At 53.1% G+C, this 21,345-nt stretch overlaps 3 protein-coding genes across 7 annotated transcripts in view; 1 reads left to right on the top strand and 2 right to left on the bottom strand.

Annotated features, from left to right (window-relative positions):
- GFUS (GDP-L-fucose synthase) overlaps nt 1-21,345 on the bottom strand; it is a 120,138-nt gene that overhangs the window by 64,242 nt on the left and 34,551 nt on the right. The gene's annotated exons all lie outside the window — the stretch shown is intronic.
- LOC134552998 (ubiquitin carboxyl-terminal hydrolase CYLD-like) lies at nt 65-12,577 on the top strand. 3 transcript variants are annotated; one of them, XM_063402255.1, is made up of 16 exons: nt 133-837; nt 1,691-1,769; nt 1,960-2,426; nt 2,509-2,793; nt 3,040-3,109; nt 3,749-3,969; nt 4,464-4,617; nt 5,287-5,422; nt 6,042-6,152; nt 6,996-7,087; nt 7,821-7,887; nt 8,910-9,039; nt 9,268-9,376; nt 9,527-9,645; nt 10,576-10,795; nt 11,535-12,577. In XM_063402255.1, the coding sequence occupies exons 1-16, from the start codon at nt 769-771 to the stop codon at nt 11,717-11,719; spliced, it is 2,514 nt and encodes an 837-aa protein (XP_063258325.1). In that variant the 5' UTR covers nt 133-768; the 3' UTR covers nt 11,720-12,577. The 3 variants fall into 3 exon arrangements, with proteins under 3 accessions (XP_063258409.1, XP_063258325.1, XP_063258498.1); XM_063402339.1 differs by lacking the exons at nt 133-837; nt 1,691-1,769 and adding an exon at nt 65-115; XM_063402428.1 differs by lacking the exon at nt 1,691-1,769.
- On the bottom strand, nt 13,507-20,412 carry NAPRT (nicotinate phosphoribosyltransferase). Of its 3 annotated transcripts, XR_010081056.1 has the most exons (14): nt 20,193-20,412; nt 19,135-19,262; nt 18,527-18,609; nt 17,937-18,067; nt 17,744-17,859; nt 16,655-16,848; nt 16,349-16,489; nt 16,122-16,206; nt 15,912-15,992; nt 14,948-15,050; nt 14,712-14,869; nt 14,383-14,490; nt 13,679-14,264; nt 13,507-13,627 (listed from the first exon to the last, which is right to left on the bottom strand). XR_010081056.1 is itself a non-coding variant. In XM_063402550.1 (13 exons), the coding sequence occupies exons 1-13, from the start codon at nt 20,377-20,379 to the stop codon at nt 14,205-14,207; spliced, it is 1,575 nt and encodes a 524-aa protein (XP_063258620.1). In that variant the 5' UTR covers nt 20,380-20,412; the 3' UTR covers nt 13,507-14,204. The 3 variants fall into 3 exon arrangements, 2 of the variants coding, with proteins under 2 accessions (XP_063258620.1, XP_063258747.1); XM_063402550.1 differs by having other exon boundaries at nt 13,507-14,264; XM_063402677.1 differs by having other exon boundaries at nt 13,507-14,264; nt 19,180-19,262.

Raw genomic sequence — 21,345 nt, 5'->3', positions numbered from 1 at the left:
GGCCCGCCCTTCATTCCTATTGGCCACCCGCCTCTCCCCGCCGCTTCCCATTGGCTGTCGGGCCGGGCGCGCGCCCGGACGCGGAAGTGCCGGGGCCGGAGCGGCGGCGGAGACGGTGAGGGGAGGGGGGAGGGGTCGAGCGCAAATCCCGCTCTGAGCCTTGGGAATGGGGATTTATTCCCATAAATCGGGGAAAATTGGGAATATTCGGGTTTAAACACCCGGGTTACGCTTGGTTTTGATGAGGACAAGGGTTTATTGTTGTGTTTCCGCCAGGAAAATGGTTTATTTTTGGGTTTTGGTGAGGAAATGAGTTTATTCTTGTTTGTTTTCATGAGAAAAACTGTTTATTCTTGGGGTTTGGCGAATAAAATTCTTTATTCTCTGGGGTTTTTTTATAAGAAAAAAGGTCTATTCCGGGGGAGGATGAGGAAAAGAAATTACTTTTGTTTTTTTGAAAATGAGGAACAGGATTTATTTGTAGTTTTTGATGCGGAAAGTGGTTTATTGTTGCGTTTTTATTGAGGAAAAAAGTTTATTTTTTGCTTTTGACAAAGAAAATGGTTTATTTGTGTGGTTTTGATGAGGAAAATTACTTATTTTTGGAGGGTTTTGATGAGGAAAATGGTTTATTCTTGGGGTTTGATGAATAAAATGGTTTATTCTTGCTTTTTGATGAGGAAAATAGTTTAGTTTTGTGGGGTTTGTGGTTAAAATGTGTTTATTTTTTGCTTTTTATGAGAAAAAAGGTTTATTTATGTGGTTTTGATGAGGGAAATGGTTTATTCCTTAGCTTTCTTTAGGAGAGTGGGCTTCATGAGGAAAAAATTATTCTTGGTAAGTTTTATGAGAAAAGCAGTTTTCTTGGGGTTTTGCTCAATTAAATAGTTTATTTTGGGGAATTTCATCAGATAAATCATTTGATTTTGCGCTTTTAGTGAGGTAAAGGGTTGTTTTTTGGGGTTTTTTGGTTCTTTTTGGTGGGTTGTTGTTTTTGGTTTTGCTGGTTTTCTTTTTTGAATTCACCCTTCATGTCGAAACAAAAATTTCAAATCCTGATTTTCCATGGAATCACTGAAGGAGAGATAGGGAGGGGTAAAAAGTGGAATTTAATGAGTGGATTTTAATTACTACTGGAATTTAACTACTAGGATTAATTTACTGGGATTTAACAGGAATTCTACCAGTTAAATTAAACTCCTGGAATTTTAACTACAAGAGTTTTTAGAATTTAACCAAAAAAAAAAAAAGCACCAAAATATATTTTGCCTTCCAAATACCTGAATTTCTTTCAGTATAAATTATTTAATAAAAAATTAAATATTTGCTAGGAGAGATAGAGATCTTTAGTACCTCATTTGCATGCGATTTGAATATTCATGAGCTACAGCAGCCCCAAAGCAAGAATCCCTTTTCCAAGGAATTTTCAAAGGCAGGATCGATCCTTTGCCTCGCTCCCGTGAGTAAGGAAGGAAAATGTGGGATTTAATGAGGCTGGACAGTGTTGGAACAGGTTGGACGAGCTGGAGCAGCCTCTCCAATCCTGGAATTATTCCGTGTGTGGTTGGATGGAGCTTGGAGCAACCTGGGATTGGGGAAGGTGTCCCTGCCTGTGGGATGATTTTTAAGGCTTCTCCCGACCCAAACCATTCCATGTTTTTTTTTTTTTTGTACAATCTCATCCTGGTAGTGTTTAGTGGAGAAGGCAGAGCTGGACTTTTCCCATGGAAACGCAGTGAGGAGGGATGAGCAGGAATGCAGGAAACCAGGTTAGGTGGAATTTTGAATCACCACAAGGGTGATTAAACGCCTGGAAAAAAGGGAGCAGGGAAGCTCTGGGAGTCACTCAAACTCAGCTGGGCGAGGCTTTGAGCATGGGGTTGGATCCAACACCTCTTCCAAGCTCGGATTCTTCGGGAATTCTGCGCCAACACTCACTGTGACTCTCCCAAAACCCAGGGGAATCCGCCATGTCCAACCCCTGGCCTCCAGCTGCAGACGGGAATTGCTTCTACATCCTGACAGAGGACTGTGCCTATGGAAGCAAGTACTTCCAAGCTGGAAACCTCTGCTTCTGCAGCGAGAGGAGCTACCTGCGGAATTTTTCCGAGGATGGGCCCCCAGCTTGCTTCCTGAAGGTCGTCATGCTGGACGACAGCTCCACGGTCACCATCAACCTGGAAATCCTGCAGCCCGTGCGCCGGGAAGCCGCTGGATTCCTGCTGGCCATCGGGAGCCACAGCGAGCGCTTGGATTTGTTCCTGGAGAGGCTGAGCCTGGAAGGAGCTCTGGGAGCCATGCCGGGTCAAAGCGTGGTGGTGGAGGTGGAGCGGGAATTCTTCCCGGGAGTCGTGCGCTACATCGGGAGCATCTACAAGCCCAGCTTGGCCGTGCTGACTCCGGTGTTTTTCGGGGTGGAATTGCAGGTAAGGAAAGACCCAAAGCGGCGAATTCCTCATTTTTCCATGAAATTTCCGCATGTCACATCCCTTCCTGGCGTGTTTTCAGGGAGAGGGGGAAAACAGAGGGAAAAGCGACGGATCCTACCACGGCACCGAGTACTTCAAGTGCAAGAGGAACTGCGGGATCTTCCTGCCCTTCAGCAAAATCCAGTTTATTCCCACACCGGGCAACGACAGTGGGAAGCAGAAGCCGGGAAAACAGGACACGGAGGAGGTGGTTCCCGTGAAAGTGGGAGACGCCGTCAGCTTCTACGTGGATGAGATCCTCACCAAAGGAATTGCCATGGCAGTTTACAGGGAAGGGAACCAGTGGTTCGTGAAGGTTTGCCCGGTAAGAGCAGCTCTTCCATGGATTTTTTTGGGGGGATTTCAAAGAAAAAATCACATTATGGATGGACATGAAAGAGGACATGGACATGAAGGAACATCCAAAAGGGGTGTGAGGTTTTGTGCAGACTTTCCAGGCTTGTTTAAAAAAAAAATCCTTCGTTTCAGTGTTTAGCTGGATGGATTTTTGCACTGATGCACAAAATCAGATGGATTTTTCCCTAGCTGATGGATTTTTCACTCCTTTCAGGAAGAAGAAGGAACGACCGACATTTTCAGGGAAATTCCCATGGATTCTGTGGTGAAGGAGAGCTTGCAAAGTAGGTGATCTTTGGGTGTGTCTCTCCTGATGCCCAAATTCTGGGGGAATTCGGAGTTTATTCCCTCTCTGCAGGGTACTGAGGAGCTGAAATTCCAATAAAATCCACAGCTTGTCTCTATGGATTGGGATTTATGGAAAAATCTCAAGTTCCATACAAAGCTAGAGCTGAATCCCGTTTGTCAGGAAGGAGAGTCTGATGGTAACAGAGAATTCCCTCAGGGAAGAGGCACCACTGGCTAAAAAGTTTTAATTCAGCTGTAAAAGATGGAGCAGGAGCTTCATCCTGGTGGGAAAGGCTCAGGTGCCAGCAGCAATGGTGGGAATTGTTGGACACGACAAGAAATTAGTAGAAAAATTAGGAAATAACCCCCCTGCTGCCATTCCAGTAGTCTGGGAAGGGCTGGATTAGCTCCAGGGCCAGCGAGAGGTTGGAATGTGAAGCTTTGAACAGGGAAACAAGGAGCAGGATCATTCCCTCTCATCCTGTCAGACCAGCTTGGACACACTGGAATTACACCTTGCCCCTGGTGCTCAGCTTCCTGCTGGTGTGTGTAGCCTGGAATTTTCAAAATAGACCTGGAATTACATCCAGGGGATCGAACTCCCACCTCTCCTGATGTTTTGTGTTGCCCATCAGGTTTTTTCCCAACGTTGGACTCCGACGTGGGCGTTGGAAAACCAAACCAAATGAAACAAGAGATCAACAAGAGCAACGAGGAGGGGGAAGGTGGGAATTCACCCCTGGAAGTGAATTCCGTGGTCCAGATTACCTTGGACAAAGGGTATCAAGTTTCAGGAACCATCCGCTGGTTGGGCTACCTGCCCCAAATCAAGGACAAAATGGCTGGAGTTGAACTGGTGAGGCTGGAAAGGACCTGGGAGTGCTGGTGGCAGTGGCTGAATATGGAGGGTGGAATTTTGGGATCCCTAAGTACGGGATATTGAGGGGCTGGAATGGAGCTGGGAAGGGTCTGGAGCACCAGGAGCAGCTGGGAGGGCTCATCCTGGAGAAAAGGAGGCTCAGGGAGAACCTTCTGGATCCCTACAATTCCCTAACAGGAGGGTGGGGCCAGGTGGGAATTGGGCTGTGCTCCCAGGGAATAAGGCACAGAACAAGAGGAAACAGCCTCCAACTGCTCCAGTGGGCGTTTAGGTTGGATATTGGGAAAATTCCTTTATGGATGGGATTGTCCAGCCCTAGCAGAGCTGCCCAGGGCAGGGGTGATGTCCCCATCCCTGCGGATGTGACACTTGGGGACACAATCACAGCTAGACTCGACCTCAGATCTCTTTTTCCAACCACAATTCCGTAAATCCCGCTCTCAGGCTCGTTCCTGGTGCTGTTTTCCCAGGATGAAGACAAGGGGGTGACACCTGGAGAGTGGCTGGGCAGGTCCTACTTCCACTGCTCCCCGAAGCGCGGCCTCTTCGTGAGGCTGAACTCCTGCCAGCCCGACCTGCGCTTCCAGAGCTCCCCCGACCCTGACCTGTCCCTGGGGGATTACGGTCAGTCCTCTGGGAAGCAGGAAAACAGGAATGTGATGGCAGAAGGATGTGGAAAAACACCGTGGGCAGTGTTTATTCCCTTTCTCTGAGTGTTGTTTTTTTGCTGTTTATCCCACACTATTGGTGATTGATTGAGAGACGGGAAGACTGATTTGATGATCAGAATTCGGTTTTGCTCAGGTTTCCCAAGAGCTTATATACTATTTCAGACAGGTTAATAATTTCTACTACAACAATCAGGTTAAAAATCACACAGAAAACTCATGCATTTTACAACAATTCTTTGCTTGCAGAAGTTGATTGAATCTTCTCTCTTCCCGTAAGCAGATTTAATCCCGTCTTCTGTAATTTTCACAGTTCTGTTTGTTCCTGCCATGGCATCTTGGTTATCAAACCAGTCATGCTAATCAAGTCTGTTTGACTCTCTGTTTTGTGTATTCCCACGTCTTTGGCTGGATTAACAGCCTGACTTAATCCTAGAGGTCTTTTCCAACCCAAATGATTCCTTAGGGAATGTCCCACGAGTCTGAAGGATTGTGATTTATGAAGAGCTGGGTTGAGAAGCCACCTGAGGTCTGAGAGTTACAAACTCATCTCAGACTTTTGAGGCATCAAGGAAGGGCAGAGTTGACCCAGATGAGAGGGTGAAGGCAATTCCTTTTCTTGCAGGAAGACAAATTCTTCCAGAGGGTCCAGAGAGTTTTCCTCCCCTCAGGAATGAGGCAGCAGTCCGTGTTCTCCAAGGGCGGATGAAGGGCATCCAAGGCCATTGTAATTCCTGCTACATGGATGCAGCTCTCTTCAGGTAAGGACCTGCTTGGGTGGTGCAGGCTCCTTAAAAGAGCCTTTAAATGAGCTTTTTAAGTGAGCAAAGCCCCAAATTGCAGCACTTCCCTGGATTTCCAAGCTGGCTGGAAGTTTACCTGGTGTAGAGCAGGATGTAACTGTGTGGAGATGCAATCTCCAGGCTGCTTTTTGCTCTCCTTCCCAAATCCAGCAGGTTTTTCAGCCCTGAAGACCCCCTGTACCCCTGTGTCTGTCATTCAGGGTGCTGAGAGCTCGTAGCTTCCTGGATTTGGACTGTGCTGACTCTGTCCCTGGAATTTCTGGCTGGAATCATTCCAAAGAACCCACCCAGGAGGTCCCAACTTCCCTGCTTGGAGAGGAAAAGGCTCAGTGGTGCCCTTCCCTGAGCAGTTTTGGCTGCAAAGTAGGAATTCCCTTCTCTCTGAGCTGTTCCCTTGCTTTCTCCCAGTGTTCCTTGTTCCAGATGTGCCTCACTGTGCAGATGTGCTTCCCTCACCTCCCTGTAATTCCATGCATGGACTGTTGGGCATCAAAGCCATTGACTGTCACCAGCCACCACATTTTGATATTCCAGCTCTTTCTTCCGAGTCCTCAAACTCATCCCACTCTTCCCACAGCCTCTTCTCCTGTACCTCCGTGCTGGACTCCATGCTCTTCATGCCCTTCCCGCTGTGTGACAGGAATGTCCAGGGAATTCTGCGGGATGAGATCGTCAATCCCCTCCGAAGGTGAGCATAGGGAATGCTGGAAGTTGTCCCTGCTGCCCTGAAGGTGGTACCTGGCACTGAGGGAAACCTGGCAGCCACATCCAAAGGTGCTCAGGACAAGGAGGGATGGTTTTAAACTGGCAGAGCGTGGGTTGAGATGGGATATTGGGAAGGAGTTTTCCGTATGAGGGCAGTGAGGGGGATGGAATGGAATTCCCAGAGAAGCTGTGGCAGCCCAGAAATTCCCCATGTCCTGGGTTTGGCCCACAGCGTGGGCAACAGGAAAATGGGAATTCTGCCCCTCTGCTCTGCTCAGGTGAGATCCCACCTGCAGAGCTGCCTCCAGCTCTGGGGTCCTACAGCAGAAGGATGTGGAGCTGCTGGAATGATCCAGAGGAGGCCAGGGAAATGCTCCAAGGGCTGGAGCCCCTCTGCTCTGGAGCCAGGCTGGGAGAGCTGGGAATGTCCAACCTGGAGAAGGGAAGAGTCCAGGGAGATCTCAGAGCCCCTTCCAGTGCCTAAAGGGGCTCCAGGAGAGCTGGAGAGGGACTTGGGACAAGGGATGGAGACACAGGATACAGGGAATCTCTTCCCACTGCCAAAGGGCTGGGATAGGTGGGATATTGGGAAGGAATTCCTCCTTGTGAGGTGTTGAGGCCCTGGCACAGGTTTCCCAGAGAAGCTGTGGCTATCCCTGGATCCCTGGAAGTGTCCCAGGCCAGGCTGGACAGGGCTTGGAGCAACCTGGTCTCGTTGCTGGCATCCCTGCCCTCGGCGTGGGGTTGAACTGGAAGAAGTTTCAGATCCTTCCCAAGCCCATCCATTCCCTGATTTCCCTCACCTGCAGCTGGTTGTTGTTCCCAGGACTGGCTTTGTCAGGGCCAGCAGCGTGATGCACCTCCGGGAGCAGCTCACGGACAAAGGGCAGTGCTCCAGCTTTACCAACGCTGAGAAAGGTAAGGAGGAGCTCCCTGGGGCCTTTCCCCTGCTGCTTCCCTGTGTTTTGCCTCATCCAGGCACCAGCTGGCAACTTCCCTTTGTGCTTCTCCCAGGAATGTGCTTTAATTAGGTGCTGATGTTAATTAATGTAAAAAAGCACTTGTAAAATTCTTTTCGGCTTTTAAATCTCTGTGTACCCTCCAGAGCCTCTTCCAGGGCCTAAAGGGGCTCCAGGAGAGCTGGAGAGGGATTTGGGACAAGGGATGGAGGGACAGGACACAGGGAATGGCTTCCCACTGAAAGAGGGCAGGGGTAGATGGGATTTTGGGAAGGAATTCCTCCCTGTGAGGATGACAAGGCCCTGGCACAGATTCCCAGAGAAGCTGTGGCTGTCTCATCCCTGGAATTATCCAAGTCCAGGTTGGATGAGGCTTGCAGCAACCTGGGATAGTGGAAGGTGTCCTTGCCCATGACAACAGTGGTAATTCCATTATCTTGAAGGTCCTTTCCCACCCAAACCATCCCAGAATTCATGGAAGTGCAATCTCTGAAGGCTGCTTGGCATTTTCCATGTTCCCTTTGGGATTTGTGCCTTAACCAAATGCTCTCAGCCTTTATCCCAATTGTCCCCTAACCTGAAAAGGAAATTCCAGGTCCCTGGAACGCTGGCTCATGTTTATCTGGCAGCTCTGGGATGCAGTGGGACAAGGCAGTTCCTGATGTGGTCTGATCCATCCTTTCCCTCTGCAGATCCTGAGGAGTTCCTCAATCTCATAATGCAGCAGATCCTGGGAATTGAGCCACTGTTGAAACTCCAGTAAGTTTCCACAGCTGAGGGATACAATTCCCAAGGTCAGGCTCAATAATTTTCCACCTCAGGATCCCAGGAGGGGGTCACTTGTCCTTCTCCACCAAAGTTTTTTGGAATCACAGCTCTGAGTTTCGCGCAGCTCCTTCTGCTTTCCCTTAGGAACAGACTCTGATCCTGCTCGTTGTGATCTTCCCATCCGGGCAAAGACATTTCTGAGCTCTCCCTGGAGGGTGCAGCCTTCAGAAAATCGGGATAAAAACCTTGTGCCATCCTCAGGGAGAGCCAGAAGGGGTTTGAGAAAGGGGATGTCCGACTTGAGGGCAGATCCAGCAGTATCCCACAGCTTTTGGATGAATTTGGGATGCGTCCAGGCTGCCAAGCTGGCTCAGCTCCCGCAGCCTCTCAAAACAGGCAGCCCATGGATGCAGTCCCAGTTTTTTGGGGACTCTACAAAAAGGATGAGAGGCTGGAGGAAGCCAAAAATAACTGTGCTGTTTGTGAGCACAGAAAGGGAATTGTTGGATTTCTGTGCTCCTTTGTGGAGCCGCCGCTCGAGCCGTGGATCGTGGAGTGCTGGGAAAGGCCGGGCACAAAGAGGACTCTGTGCTGCAGCTCCCCTGCACGGGGTCATCCCAAGGAAATCCTTTCCCTGCTTTCTTTAGGGATTGTGGGAGAAATCTGCACACAGCTCACCTCGAGTTTGGCTTCTTGGATGCATTTTTTTAAATTAATCCTTCACGGAAGCATCCATTTGTCGATTTAAATACTAAATTATCTTTTAGATAGATATCGAGGGGAAATGGAATTTTGCTTACAGGATGTGCTGCTCCAAAGGGATAAGGAAGCCAAAATCCCTACTTATGTCCTGCCCCCCTGGCATAAATTTGCTTTTTTGGGGTGGAAAAAATGCTTTGTGTTGCACCAAACCACTCCCAGTGCCTTGAGCCCAGGAGCTCTCCCAGGACAAACCTTGGGAAACTCCTATTTTTGTGTCACCACATCCCCAATCCCATGAGCTCTCCTTGCAGGTCAGGGGGCCAGGAGCAGGAATGTTACTGCTACCAGATATTTATGGATAAACAGGAGGATTTGGTGGTTCCTGATGTGCAGCAGTTGGTGGAACGCTCCTTCCTGTCCTCAGATCTGAAGCTGGTGGAGGTGAGTCCACTTTCCTTCTGCTTTCCTGCTTTTCTTGCTTCCCAAAATACCTGTGAGGCCTTGGATGTTTTATATCCAACACTGAATCCAGGCATGACTTAGGAAAAGGCCTCTGCTTTCCTTGTTTCCCTTTTGTCCTGTGAATAATGACAGTAAATTTAGAGAAAAATCTCTGGGATTTTGCTCTTCTGGCAGGGTGACTCCTTTCCCTGATTTTTTTTCTCCCAGATCCCATCTTGCTTCATTATCCAAATGCCACGTTTTGGGAAGGAATATAAAATGTTCAGCAAAATCATCCCTTCCTTGGAGCTGGATATAACAGATCTGCTGCTGGACAGTGAGTGATGGACAATGGGCTGTGAGCAACCAGCTCTGGGCTCTCTGGGGTGGGATTCTTCTTCTTTGGTGTCCCAGTTTTGGCAGGACAAGCTGGATTTTAGGTGGGATCTGCAGGAGACACTCCCTCTGAGCTCTGTTTCCCTGGCAGGTCCCAGGGAATGCTGCCTGTGTGGGGATGTTGCCACTCTGGAATGCTCAGAGTGTTTCCAGGACAAGGTGTTCGCACCCAGGGGCCTGAAGCAGTTCTGCAGCTCCTGCTCCAGACAGGTATTCCATGGCTGTTCCCAAAATCCACCTTGGGAGCTGTCAGTGGGGTGAACCTTCCCAAAATCCCCACATTTCCCTGGCTGTCCCTGCAGCTGCTCAGGTTGGAGCAGCCTTTTCCAGAGGGTCATTCCCACCAGGAGCCAGAGGCTGTGAACCCTCTGCTTACACAGAGCCTAAATAATGACGGAATCATAGAAAAACTTGGATTGGAAAGGACCTGGAAGCTCATCCCATTTCCACCCCCTGGATGCTGCTCACTGTCCGAGGTTGCTCCAAGCTCTGTCCTACCTGACCTTGGACAATACCAGGGATAGGACATCCACAGCTTCCCTGGACCACCTGCTCCATAAAAAATAAAAAATATAAATAAATAAATAAATAAATAAATAAAATTTTAAAATACTAAAATAATAAAAATAAAATAAAAATAAAATAAAATAAAAATAAAAATAATAAAAAAGTCAAAATAAAAATAATAAAATAATAAAAAATAAAACAAAAAATAAAATAAAATAAAAATAAAAAATGTCAAAATAAATAACATAAAAATTAATAAAAAGTAAAATAAAAAATATTTAAAATAAAAATAATAAATAAAAATTAATAAATAAAAAAATTAAAACAAAATACATCAAATAAATAAATAAATAAATAAATAAAATTAAAAAAAAAAAGGTGTAATCCTGCAGGAACTGAGTGCTGATCCCTCCCTGCTGCCTCTCCATGAGCATTCCCACAGTTTCTGCCTCTTGGAGGGTGACACGCTCCCATTTCAGCTTCCTGCTGCCAGGCTGCTCCCACAAGGCCATTCCCAGGCAAGCAGGGAGCACGGGAATCGCATTAGCAGGGAATAAATTGGGAATCTGACCTCTGCCCCCTCTCCCTGGCAGGCCAGGGCCAGTCCTGCCAATCCCTGTCCCCTCTCCTCAGGTTCACTCCCACCGGCGCCGCAAAGCGCACAAACCCAGGAGGCTGCACATTCCAGAGGAATTCCAGAGCTGGAGCGCCCGGGGCTGCCAGCAGGTGCCACGGGAGAAGCTGGAGCTGTTTGCAGTGCTCTGCATCGAGACCAGTCACTACGTGTCCTTCGTGAAGTACGGCCCTGGGCACGAGCACTGGATGTTCTTTGACAGCATGGCCGACCGGCACGGTGAGGGATGTGGGAATGGGATGTGGGAATGGGATGTGGGAAGCTGCCAGGGGCTGCTCACTCCACCTTTTCCTCTCAAGTTCCCCTGTTCAGGCTTTCTCTGGATTTGGCTTTCCTTTAGTTAGAGTCCAGAGGGGCGAAGCCAAGCAGGGGGGGAGTTTTTCCAGGTGCTCCCAGCGTCTGGTTGTGGTCAAACAAGGATCCCATCCCAGCTGGCTCAGCTTGTGGGCACGGATTGTTTCCCTGTCTTTCCCCACTGTGTTTTTATCACAGAATCATGGAATGGTTTGAGTTGGAAGGGACCTTAAAATTCATCCTGTTCCAACCCCTGCCATGGGCACCTTCCCGGGTTGCTCCAAGCCCTGTCCAACCTGGCCTTGGACATTTCCAGGGATCCAGGGTCAGCCACAGCTTCTCTGGGAATTCCATTCCAGCCCCTCACCACCCTCACAAGGAAGAATTCCTTCCCAGTATCCCATCTATCCCTGCCCTCTGGCAGTGGGAAGCCATTCCCTGTGTCCTGTCCCTCCATATCTTGTCCAAAATCCTTCTCCAGCTCTCCTGGAGCCCCTTTGGGTTGAATGGTCTCCCTTCATCCAGCCTCTTCCAATGCTTTTGGCCTCCAAATCTCCCAGCTGAAGTTTTGCATGACTCTTGAGTGTGCTGGGATCTGCTGGAGCTGTAGGAACTCATCCCTTTGGGATCTGGTTTGGGACTTTGCTCCTCCTTTCCACCTCAGGTGGCGAAAACGGCTTCAACATTCCCACGGTGACGCTGTGCCCGGAGGTTGCCAAATACCTGGACTTGCCCTTGGCTGTGCTGGCCCTGGAGCAGCCTCGGGACATGGATGGGGTGGCCAAACGCCTCTTTTGTGATGCCTACATGTACCTGTACCAGAGCAGGAAAATGGCACTTTACAAGTGACACTGATGTCACAGAGCAATGTAAGGAACGGGAGCTTGGATCATCCCAGAAGGTGGAAGCAGCCGAGGGAGTCTGGAATGCTCTGAGCTGCCTCTTCTCACCTCTCTCGGTGTCCAAGTCAGGCTGGGTTTGTTAAATCCCAGCTTTTTTAAATCCAGTTGGTCCTTGGGCACAGCTGGACTTGGAATTATTGATGCCCAAATCCATTCTCATTCCTCACATTCCACAATTCTCCCTCTCCGGGTACTCTGCAGCCAGAGCATTCCCACATCCTTGTTTCCCTGCCATCCCTTTCCTCCGAAGCTGGGGACCAGCAGAAATCAAAAATTTTGTTTTTACAAAAAAGAAACCAAGGAATTATCTACAGGTTCACCAGGAAACCACAACCTTTCCTACAACATCCTCACCTGGATTTGTGGAGTGAGGAAAATCAGGTCAGGATCCATCTTCCCCACCTGTGTCCCTCAATTCCCTGCACTTCTCTTACCCAGCACTAACTGGCACTTTTACCCACTATCCCTTATGTCCAATCATGGATATCCTGAGGTGAAGCCATGCTTTAAAAATAGATTTTTTTTCCAAGAACAAAACTGGAAGGAAGATGAGAGCAGAGGATCAACACCTGGGCTCCTGTTGCTTCCTATTTTTGGCAAAATCTGCACAGGATTCAGTGTTCCAACCTCACTTGCAGCACTTTCTGTCCCATCTTTGCATCCACTTCAGAGTTCTGGGGTCAAATACCAGAATTCCAAGGTCAAAAACAGAAAAAAAAAATGAGCACTCTGGGATTTTCTGTGAGAAGGTTTAGTGTTTGGATGGGAACTGGTGTTCCTGAAGTTAAATAAATTTGTGAACTTGGGGGTGCTCTGCTATTAAGTGGGAAGTTGGAGTCAGTGGGTGCCTAAATTCCACAAAAACCTCAAGGAAAGCATCCACAATGTGCAGGTTTAACCCCATTCCTGCTGTTTTTTCCCCCCTCTTTCATGCAGAGTGGAGTAATTTTAACATAGCCTGGAGCTTTGGATTGCTCCTGGTGATTGGGGACAAATTGTTTGGGATCTTTCTGGCATTCCAAGTGTTGCCAGCAGGTCCTAGAGGGATTCTTTCCCTCTGCTCAGCTCTGATAGGTCACACCTGGAATACTGGGTCCAGTTTGGAGCTCCCCAGTACAAGAGAGACAAAATCCAAGGAAAAATCACAGATTTGATGAAGGGACTGGAGCATCTCCTATGAGGAGAGGCTGAGGGAGCTGGAACTGCCCAGCCTGGAGCACAAAAGGCTCAGGAAATCTCCTCAATATCCATAAATACCTGAGGAGAAAGTGCAATGACACCCAGGAGCTCCTCTGCCCACCAAAATAGTTCCTAAACATCAGGAATTGCATCTTATCCATGAAGGTGACAAATGTTGGCACAGGTCACTCTTCTTGTTCTTCATTCCTCCTCTCCCAAAAACTCAGGAAAATCTCTGCTCAGGTACAATGGACTCCTTATCTTTGGTGCTTTGCTTAAAAAAAAATCTAATTTATAGCAAACTGATCCTAGATTTCCTGGATTTTTTTTCCTGTCTTAAAATGGGACACAGTGCTGTTGGAATTCCAGAAATCTGGGACCATCAGGCCATGCTTCGTTAAGCTCTTAATTGTTTTCTTCCCTGTAATTTCTGCCAAGATCCAAACCATGGCGAGGAGGGCGGACAGGAAAGCCACAGGTTTGATTTCCCTCTCACCTTCCCATTCCCAATGGAGCTCCAAAAGGGTTTTTCACTGGAATTAGGGTCCAAGCCACGGTGGGAAAAGGCCTTTATTTATTTATTGCTTATTTGGAAGCTCAGTGTGGGTTAGAGCCACTTTTCCTGTGGGACACAGGGGTTAGAGAGTGCAGGTGGCAACCTGGAGCCGGGATCAACCTTGAGCCGGGATCAACCTTGAGCCAGGATCAACCTAGAGCCAGGATCAACCTCAAGCCAGCCTCCATATCCCAGGGAATTTGGCCAAAATGGAAAGAGCTGGAATGTGGCCACAGAGATGAAGCTCAGCATTGCCAAAGCGAAGAGTGTCTGCCATGAGTGTCCCATGTCACCCTTTTGGTGGCACCCCAGACTTGGTTCTAGTGCCACCAAGGAGCTTCAGGGTGGGGAGCCACCACAGAGGGCACAGGGCTGGCAGGGCCACCAAGGAAGGCACAGGAGTGGCAGGGCCACCACAGAGGGCACAGGAGTGGCAGGGCCACCAAGATAAGGCACAAGGCTGGCAGGGCCACCAAGTTTGGCACAGGACTGTCACTTCCAGAGGATGCAGGGACAGCTCTGCCTCCCCCATCCCTGTGTTCCCAGCTTCCCTGCTGGGACCCCAGGGCGCTCTCCCACTTCCTCAGGTTAGCACCCGGCAGCGGAAAGGTCTAAATTAGAGCCGTTAATTCCTAATGAGGCTCCCGGGCTTCCCAAAAAAGCGCGGAGCAGGAGCCGGGGATGAGCAGGGACCCCCTCAGTGGCTGCCCTGACGCAGCTCCAGGAAGAGCCGGTGCAGCCGTTCCGTCACGGCCACCTGGGAATGGGAACAAGAGGGGTCAAGGAGCGGCTCCATGGTGGCTTTTCTCAGGCCACCAATTCCAGTGGCATTCCCAGGTGGGAATGTGCGTGCCAGTGGGAAGTGCTGGACGTACCGGGTAGGGCTGCGGCTCGTGGAGCCGGCGGTGAGCGGGGCTGAGAAGGTTGAGGGACACCTGGGCGTGGGTCCTCACCTCGGGCAGGCTGGGCAGGGGCTCACACACCTGCAGGGATGGAGATCCACGTGGGAAGATCCACGTGGGAAGATCCACGTGGGAAGATCCACGTGGGAAGATCCACGTGGGAAGCCAGCACCCATCCCAAGGAGCCACCGCATCCAAGCCAGCACCAGAAGTTGCTGGCACGTCTCAGAAGCCACCACCACCCTCGATCCATCCCCCAGCATGGATGAGGAGACCTCCCAGGAGATGGGACCACCCCTCACCTGGCCATCCCTGAAGTAGGTGCGATGGAGGGGCTCCACGGTGGTGGGAATGACCTTGGTGGTCTCCCCAAGCTGCCCCAGGACTCGGATCCCCAGCTCCTGCCCCGCGCTGGGTGACGGCTCCTCCTCCAGGGCCATGAGGTCCATGAAGGGGTGACCTGCCCAGGAGGACATCAGGGAGAGAGTTATGGAGCAGGAGATTCCCCCAGGACTCTGGGAAGGGTCTCCAGACTCACCAGCAGCGTCGTAGAGGCGATAGATCGCCTTCATCCCTGGGATTGTCATCTTCTCCTCATCCTCCGTGAGCTTCAGGCACGGGGAGCCATTGACCTCCACCAGCTGTGGGATAAGGGAGGAGAACCCATGACCCCTCTGGGGAGGCCACTGATGCAAATCAGCTGAAAAAAGACAATTAAAAAACCCTAAAACCACCCCGAAGTTGGGCATTCTGCCCCCTCCTGCCTGTGGAGAATTTGGGGCTTCAGGTGGGTGAAGAATTGGCCATGACCCAACGCTGGCACCCGGAATTTCCCCGTGTCCTGGGCTGATCCCACAGTGTGAGCAGCAGGAGGAGAAGAGGGAATTCTGCCCCTCTGCCCTAAGCGGGTGAGACCCCACCTGCAGAGCTGCTCCAGCCCTGGGGTGCAACATCAGGAGGACGTGGAGCTGCTGGAGCAGGTCCAGAGGAGGCCATGGAGATGCTCCAAGGGCTGGAGCCCCTCTGCTCTGGAGCCAGGCTGGGAGCTGGGAATGTCCAGCCTGGAGAAGGCTCCAGGGAGACCTCAGAGCCCCTTCCAGTGCCTAAAGAGGCTCCAGGAGAGCTGGAGAGGGACTTTGGACAAGGGCCTGGAGTCACAGGACACAGGGAATCACTTCCCACTGCCAGAATGCAGGGTTAGATGGGATATTGGGAAGGAATTCCACCCATTGAGGGTGGTGAGGGGCTGGAATGGAATTCGCAGAGAATCTGTGGCTGCCACATCCCTGGAATTGTCCAAGGCCAGGTTGGACAGGGCTTGGAGCAGCCTTGGATATTGGAAGGTGTCTCTGCCCATGGTGGGAGAGGACCTTGAAAAATCCCTTCCAAGGCAAATTCTTTTGTGACCCTGACTCCAGTGGGGTTGGATGGCCACGGAGCAGGCGTGGATCACCTGGAAGTGGCTCAGGCAGGATATTTGGGATTTAGGCTGCCACCTGTACCTTGTAGACACATCCCAGTGATGGCTGCAGGGGACACGTCACCAGGTTGGTCCCGATGCCGATCATGTCGATCTCGCTCCCCTGAGGCAGCAGAGAGGACAGAGCCCATCAACATCCCAGCCCTGCCAGCACCAGGGACAGCCCAGGGGACATCCCAGCCCTGCCAGCACCATCCAGGTGACATCCCAGCCGTGCCAGCAGGTTCCTCACCTCCCTCCTGAACTCCTCCAGGCTCTGCTCGCTGATGTCGTTGCTGACGGCGATGGGGATGGTCCCAAACCAGGGCACCTGGAAGCTGGAAGGAACAGGATTTGGGAGGATCCATGGATCCACCTGGAGCCCTGAGGGCTCCCAAATCCTGGCAGGATGAGGGGCTGGGTGCAGGTGAGGATGACGGGGATCAGCGACATCCATCCCAGGGCTGGCATGGGACTCACTGAGCTCCGCAGGCTCGGAACACTCCCCGGATTTCCTTGGATTGCTGGGCCAGGTCCCCACTGTCCAGGCGCACCCCGATGGCCTGGTAACCCAGCTGGTGCAGGGCCAAGGCCACGGCGCAGAAATTGGGCAAACCACTCCTAGCACGGGCAAGGAAAGTTTAATGACAGCTGGGACACGGGGGCAGGGTGGATCCAGCAGCATCTCCAAGCCCTGCACCCGCCAACATTCCTACTTCAAGGCCACCAACGAGGAGGGACATGTCCATCCCCTGTGCCACGGTGGCAAAGTCCTGGCGTCCTCACCTCCGGACACAATAGGTGTCCAGCAGTCCCTGGAAGTCACACGGGAAGGTGACAGCGTAGGACACGAAGGCGGCCAGCTCGCCCTGGTTGGCCTTGCCAGGAGGAGTCTGGAGCAGGTCACAAACCTGCTGCAGCCAGGACAGGGCCAGGCCTGCGAGATCCACGGGATCTCCTCCGGCCCGGGGCGGCAGATCCTGCCAGGGGAACATGGAATTTGCACAGCCCGTGGCATTATCCAAGGTGCCAGGAGAGTGGGAACGGGTGGAGTGTTCCATTTCACATCCATCCCACTCTAATCCCTGTCTGCATTCCCATCCCTATCTTATCCCACATCCCATTCCTCACCCCTATTCACATCCTCACTCCCATCCCATTCCCATCTCCATCCCACCTTACCCCCATCCCTACCACATCTGTATCCCATCTCCATTCCATCTTCTCCCATCCCTAACTCTGTACAAACCCCATCCGACTTCCCTCTGGCCATCCCTATCCCACCCATATCCCATCTTCATCCACATCCCATCCCCAACCCATTCGATCCCTCCCCCACCCAAGCCCCAGCCCTATCCCATCCCAACCCATTCCCATCTCCATTCCTATCTCCCTCTACATCTCCACCTCCCTATCCCTATCCCCATCCCACCCTCACCTGCACTCCCATCCCCTATGCTCATCCCACCCCCATCCAATATTCATCCCCATTCCCATTCCCATCCCATCCCATCCCCATCCAATATTCATCCCCATTCCCATTCCACTCCCACTCCTAGTCCCATTCCCATTCCATCCCATCTCATCCACTATTCATTCCCATCCCATTCCTATCCTCATCCCATCCCTATACTCATCCCATTCCCATCCAATATTCATCCCCATTCCACTCCCATTCCCATCCCACTCCCATTCCCATTCCCATCCCATTCCCATTCCCATTCCCATCCCATCCCATCCCTGTCCTTATCCCATCCCCATCCAATATTAATTCCCATTCCCATTCCCATTCCATTTCTACTCCCATTCCCATTCCCATCCCAATCCAATATTCATCCCCATCCCCACTCCCATTCCCATCCCGTCCCCGCTCACCCGCGGCTGCACCTCCTCCAGGCCCCTGAAGGACATGACGAAGGAGTGGGCGATGGTGCCGCGCACGGGAATTCCGTACAGTTTTCCCGCCAGGATGTTGCTGGTGCAGTCGAAGCCTGCGAGGGGGGACGGGGGGGACACGCAGGTGACGGCAGGGCCGCGGTGGCGCCGGGCGCCGCGGGGCGGGACTCACCCCCGATGTAGGAATATTTGGATGCCGAGAGGGCTCCGTCCGGCCCCTGCGCGCGCCGGAGCCCCATCTCCATCAGCTTCACGTCCGGGCCGGCCAGGAGACGGAATCTGGCGGCGTTGGTGGCCACCAGGCTGGGGGGACAAAGGGGACAAAGGGGACAGGTCACACAGAGCCAGCTCCAGGACCCTCCCTGCTTGGATGAGGCAGGAATCACCATGGGACTCTGTGGTGGAGCTGACCAAGGGGACTTGGGGGACAGGGAGATCCTAAGGGTGACCTGTGGGGCACCAGGATATCACTCAGGAGAACCTGGGGGACAGGGAGACCCCTCAGGGGACCACAGGGTGGGCTGGACGTGGAAAGCCCTCAGGAAAACTTGTGGGGGATACTGGGACACCCTCCAGTAGTTAAATTCAACAGGTAGAATTTCAGTAGTTAAATTCCAGTAAGGGATTTGTGGGGTGATGGTACCCCCAAGACGGGGGTGTCCCCGACCTCAGATTTCCCTCTGGATTGGGGGGTCCTGCATTCCCTTCCCAGCCCCTCTCCATCTTCCAGGGGCTTTGGGATCATCCCCATCCCAAAAATACCTGGCGTAGTTGACCAGGCACAGCAGGGTGGTCTCCAGCAGCTGCACCACCAGGAGCGGCCCCTTCACCTGCAGGAACGGCACCTGCGGAAACAGCGGTGACATCCCGGTCCCTCTGGAGCAGAGAGGAGCTGGGAAAGGCAGGAATGGGGGTCCAGGGCATCCCAGAGTCAAGGAAAAGGGAAGGACTGGACCTGGGAGAAGTGGGATGGTCAGGAAAGGGGTTGCAGAGGGATATTGGTGAAGGAAAAGGGGGTACAAGGAGATTCCATTGCCAGGGAAGGGGATCCAGGAATGAGGAATGAGGGTCCAAATTGTCCCCATGCCCAGGAAAGCGGTTCCAGGGGTTCCCAGTGTGAAGGAAAAGGGGGGGTCACAGGGTGGGCACACCCAGGATGGGGGTTCAAGGGGTCCATGGTGTTGAGGAAAGGGGAAGGGGTTGGAAAGGCAGGAATGGGGGTCCAGGGGTTCCCAGGGTCAGGGAAAAGCCGGGTGTGTTGGGAAAAGCAGGATTGGAGTTCCAGGGGATCCCAGGTTCAAGGGAAAAGGGGAGGTCTGGGAGCTGGGAGAGGCGGGATGGTCAGGGAAGAAGATGGAGGGGAGTCCCACCCTGGGAAAGACGACGGAGCCCTCGGGAATGGCGGTGACGGTCACCTCGGAGGCGTCCAGGGTGGCCAGGTAGTCAAAGAAGGCGTCGTCTGTGGTGCTGGGCAGGACAGAGCGCAGGTACGCGACATCTGTGGGGATGAGGGACACGGGGGGACACGGGAGGGGACACTGAGCCTCCCACGGACAGGTGGGTGACAGCAGGTGGGTGACAGCACCCCCAGCATGGAGCCAGACAGGGTGGGGTGCCCCAAGTCCCCTCCAAGGGACATTTCTGGAGGGTGTCCCAGTGTCCCCCCAAGTTTCCCTCTGGGCTCTTTGTGTCCAGCCCTGCCCTATGTCCCCTGAAGGGTCTCCCTGTCCCCTAAGTCCCTCTGAGAGATGTCCCTGTCCCTTTATGAGTTGTCTTGATCCCCTGCAGTCCCCTGGGGGGGTTCCTCTGTCCCCCGAGTCCCCCTCAAATGCTGTCCCTCTTCCCCACTGCAGGTCCCCCGTCCCCCAGGTCCCTCTGAGAGGCGTCCCTGTCCCCCTCAAGTCCTCTTGAGGGATTCTCCTGTTCTCCCCAAGTCCCCCTTGGGGGTTCCCATCCCCAGACCACTCTGGGGATGCCTCTGTCCCCCTTAAGTCCCCCTGAAACGTCCCCAGACACCCCTGGATGCTGCCCCATCCCTCACAAGTCTCTTTGAGTTGTTCCTCCATCCTCCCCCGGGGGGAATTTCCCCCTTTCCCCCGCGTCCCTCCCACCGCTTGCCGCTGTCCCTTCCTCATCCTCTCCCCTGTCCCCTGGAGTTGTTCCAAAGTCCCCCTGGGAGCGTTCCCTTCTCCCTCTCCCACAACGCTTCTCCCGTCACCTCCTCCTCCTTCCCCCGGTCCCCTCCTGTCCCCGCTGTCCTCTTGAGTTGTTCCCTCTCCCTCCCCAAAACGCTTCTCCCGTCCCTTCCTCATCCTCCCCTCTGTCCCGCCCTGCCCCCTGGAGTTGTATCCTCGTCCCACCACTCCTCCCTACCAACCCTGCCTCTCCCCCCGGTGTCCCCCTCTTGTCCCCCGCTGTCGCCACGCACCGGCAGCGGAGAAGCGGAAGGCTCGGAGCCCCCGCAGCCCCTCGGCCAGGCCGGCGCCGAGCGCGAAGGAGCCGCGGAAGGGCGGGCGGCGGAAGAAGAGCTCGGCGGCGGCGGGGGCGCGGTGCCGCCCGGCCCGCCAGTGCCCGTAGGCCATGGACACCTGGTACAGGTCGGCCAGCGGCGCCATGGCGGGGCGGGGACACGGGGACAGGGGAGGGGACACGGGGAGGGCACGGGGGAGGAGCGGGGGAACGGGAGGGACGCGGAAGCACCGGGGTGGGGAGGACGCGGGACAGCAGGGGTGGAAGAGCAAGGGGACATGGGGATGGCAGCGCAAGGGGACACGGGGATGGCAGCAGAAGGGGGACACGGGACAGCAGGGATGGCAGCGCAAAGGGGACACGGGGGTGGCAGCGCAAGGGGGACAGCAGGGATGGCAGCGCAAGGGGACACGGGGATGGCAGCGCAAGGGGGACACGGGGATGGCAGCGCAAGGGGGACACGGGACAGCAGGGATGGCAGCGCAAGGGGGACACGGGGATGGCAGCGCAAGGGGACACGGGACAGCAGGGATGGGAGCACAAGGGGGACACGGGACAGCAGGGATGGCAGTGCAAGGGGGACACGGGGATGGCAGCACGAACAGGACACGGGACAGGGTTGGTGACACAGCCGGACACGCGGGGTGGCAGCAAAAGGGGGACACCGGGATAGCAGCAGAGGGAGGATACAGGGACAGTGGGACACGGGGGACAATGGGGAGAGGGATGGCAACACACGGGTGACACTGGGATGGTGACAGATGCAGGACACTGTGCACAGGGGTGGTGGCCCATGGGCGACACAGGACACCGGGGATGGCAGCACACATGGGCGGTGACATGACAGAAAAGGGACACAGAGGGCACACGTGGCACCGGGAGCAGCAGGGACTCAGGATGGCAGCACAGGGGTCAAGTGGCACTCCCAGCGCTGCTCTGGGGGTGGCAGGACCCTGCGAGGGACACGTGTCACATATCAAGTGACCAGCCCCGCCAGGACAAGGGACAGCCTTGCAGCACAATCCCATGGAGCTCCCTGTGTCCCTTGGTGGCCCCAGACCTTGGACTCTGGCACTGGGACAGACATTGTGTTCCCAAAGTCAGGAATGTCA

This window comes from Prinia subflava, chromosome 1 (assembly GCF_021018805.1).
Source record: "Prinia subflava isolate CZ2003 ecotype Zambia chromosome 1, Cam_Psub_1.2, whole genome shotgun sequence".
Lineage (NCBI taxonomy): Eukaryota > Metazoa > Chordata > Aves > Passeriformes > Cisticolidae > Prinia > Prinia subflava.
Note: the sequence above shows the minus strand (reverse complement) of the source record. Positions and strands in the feature narration are given on the sequence as shown.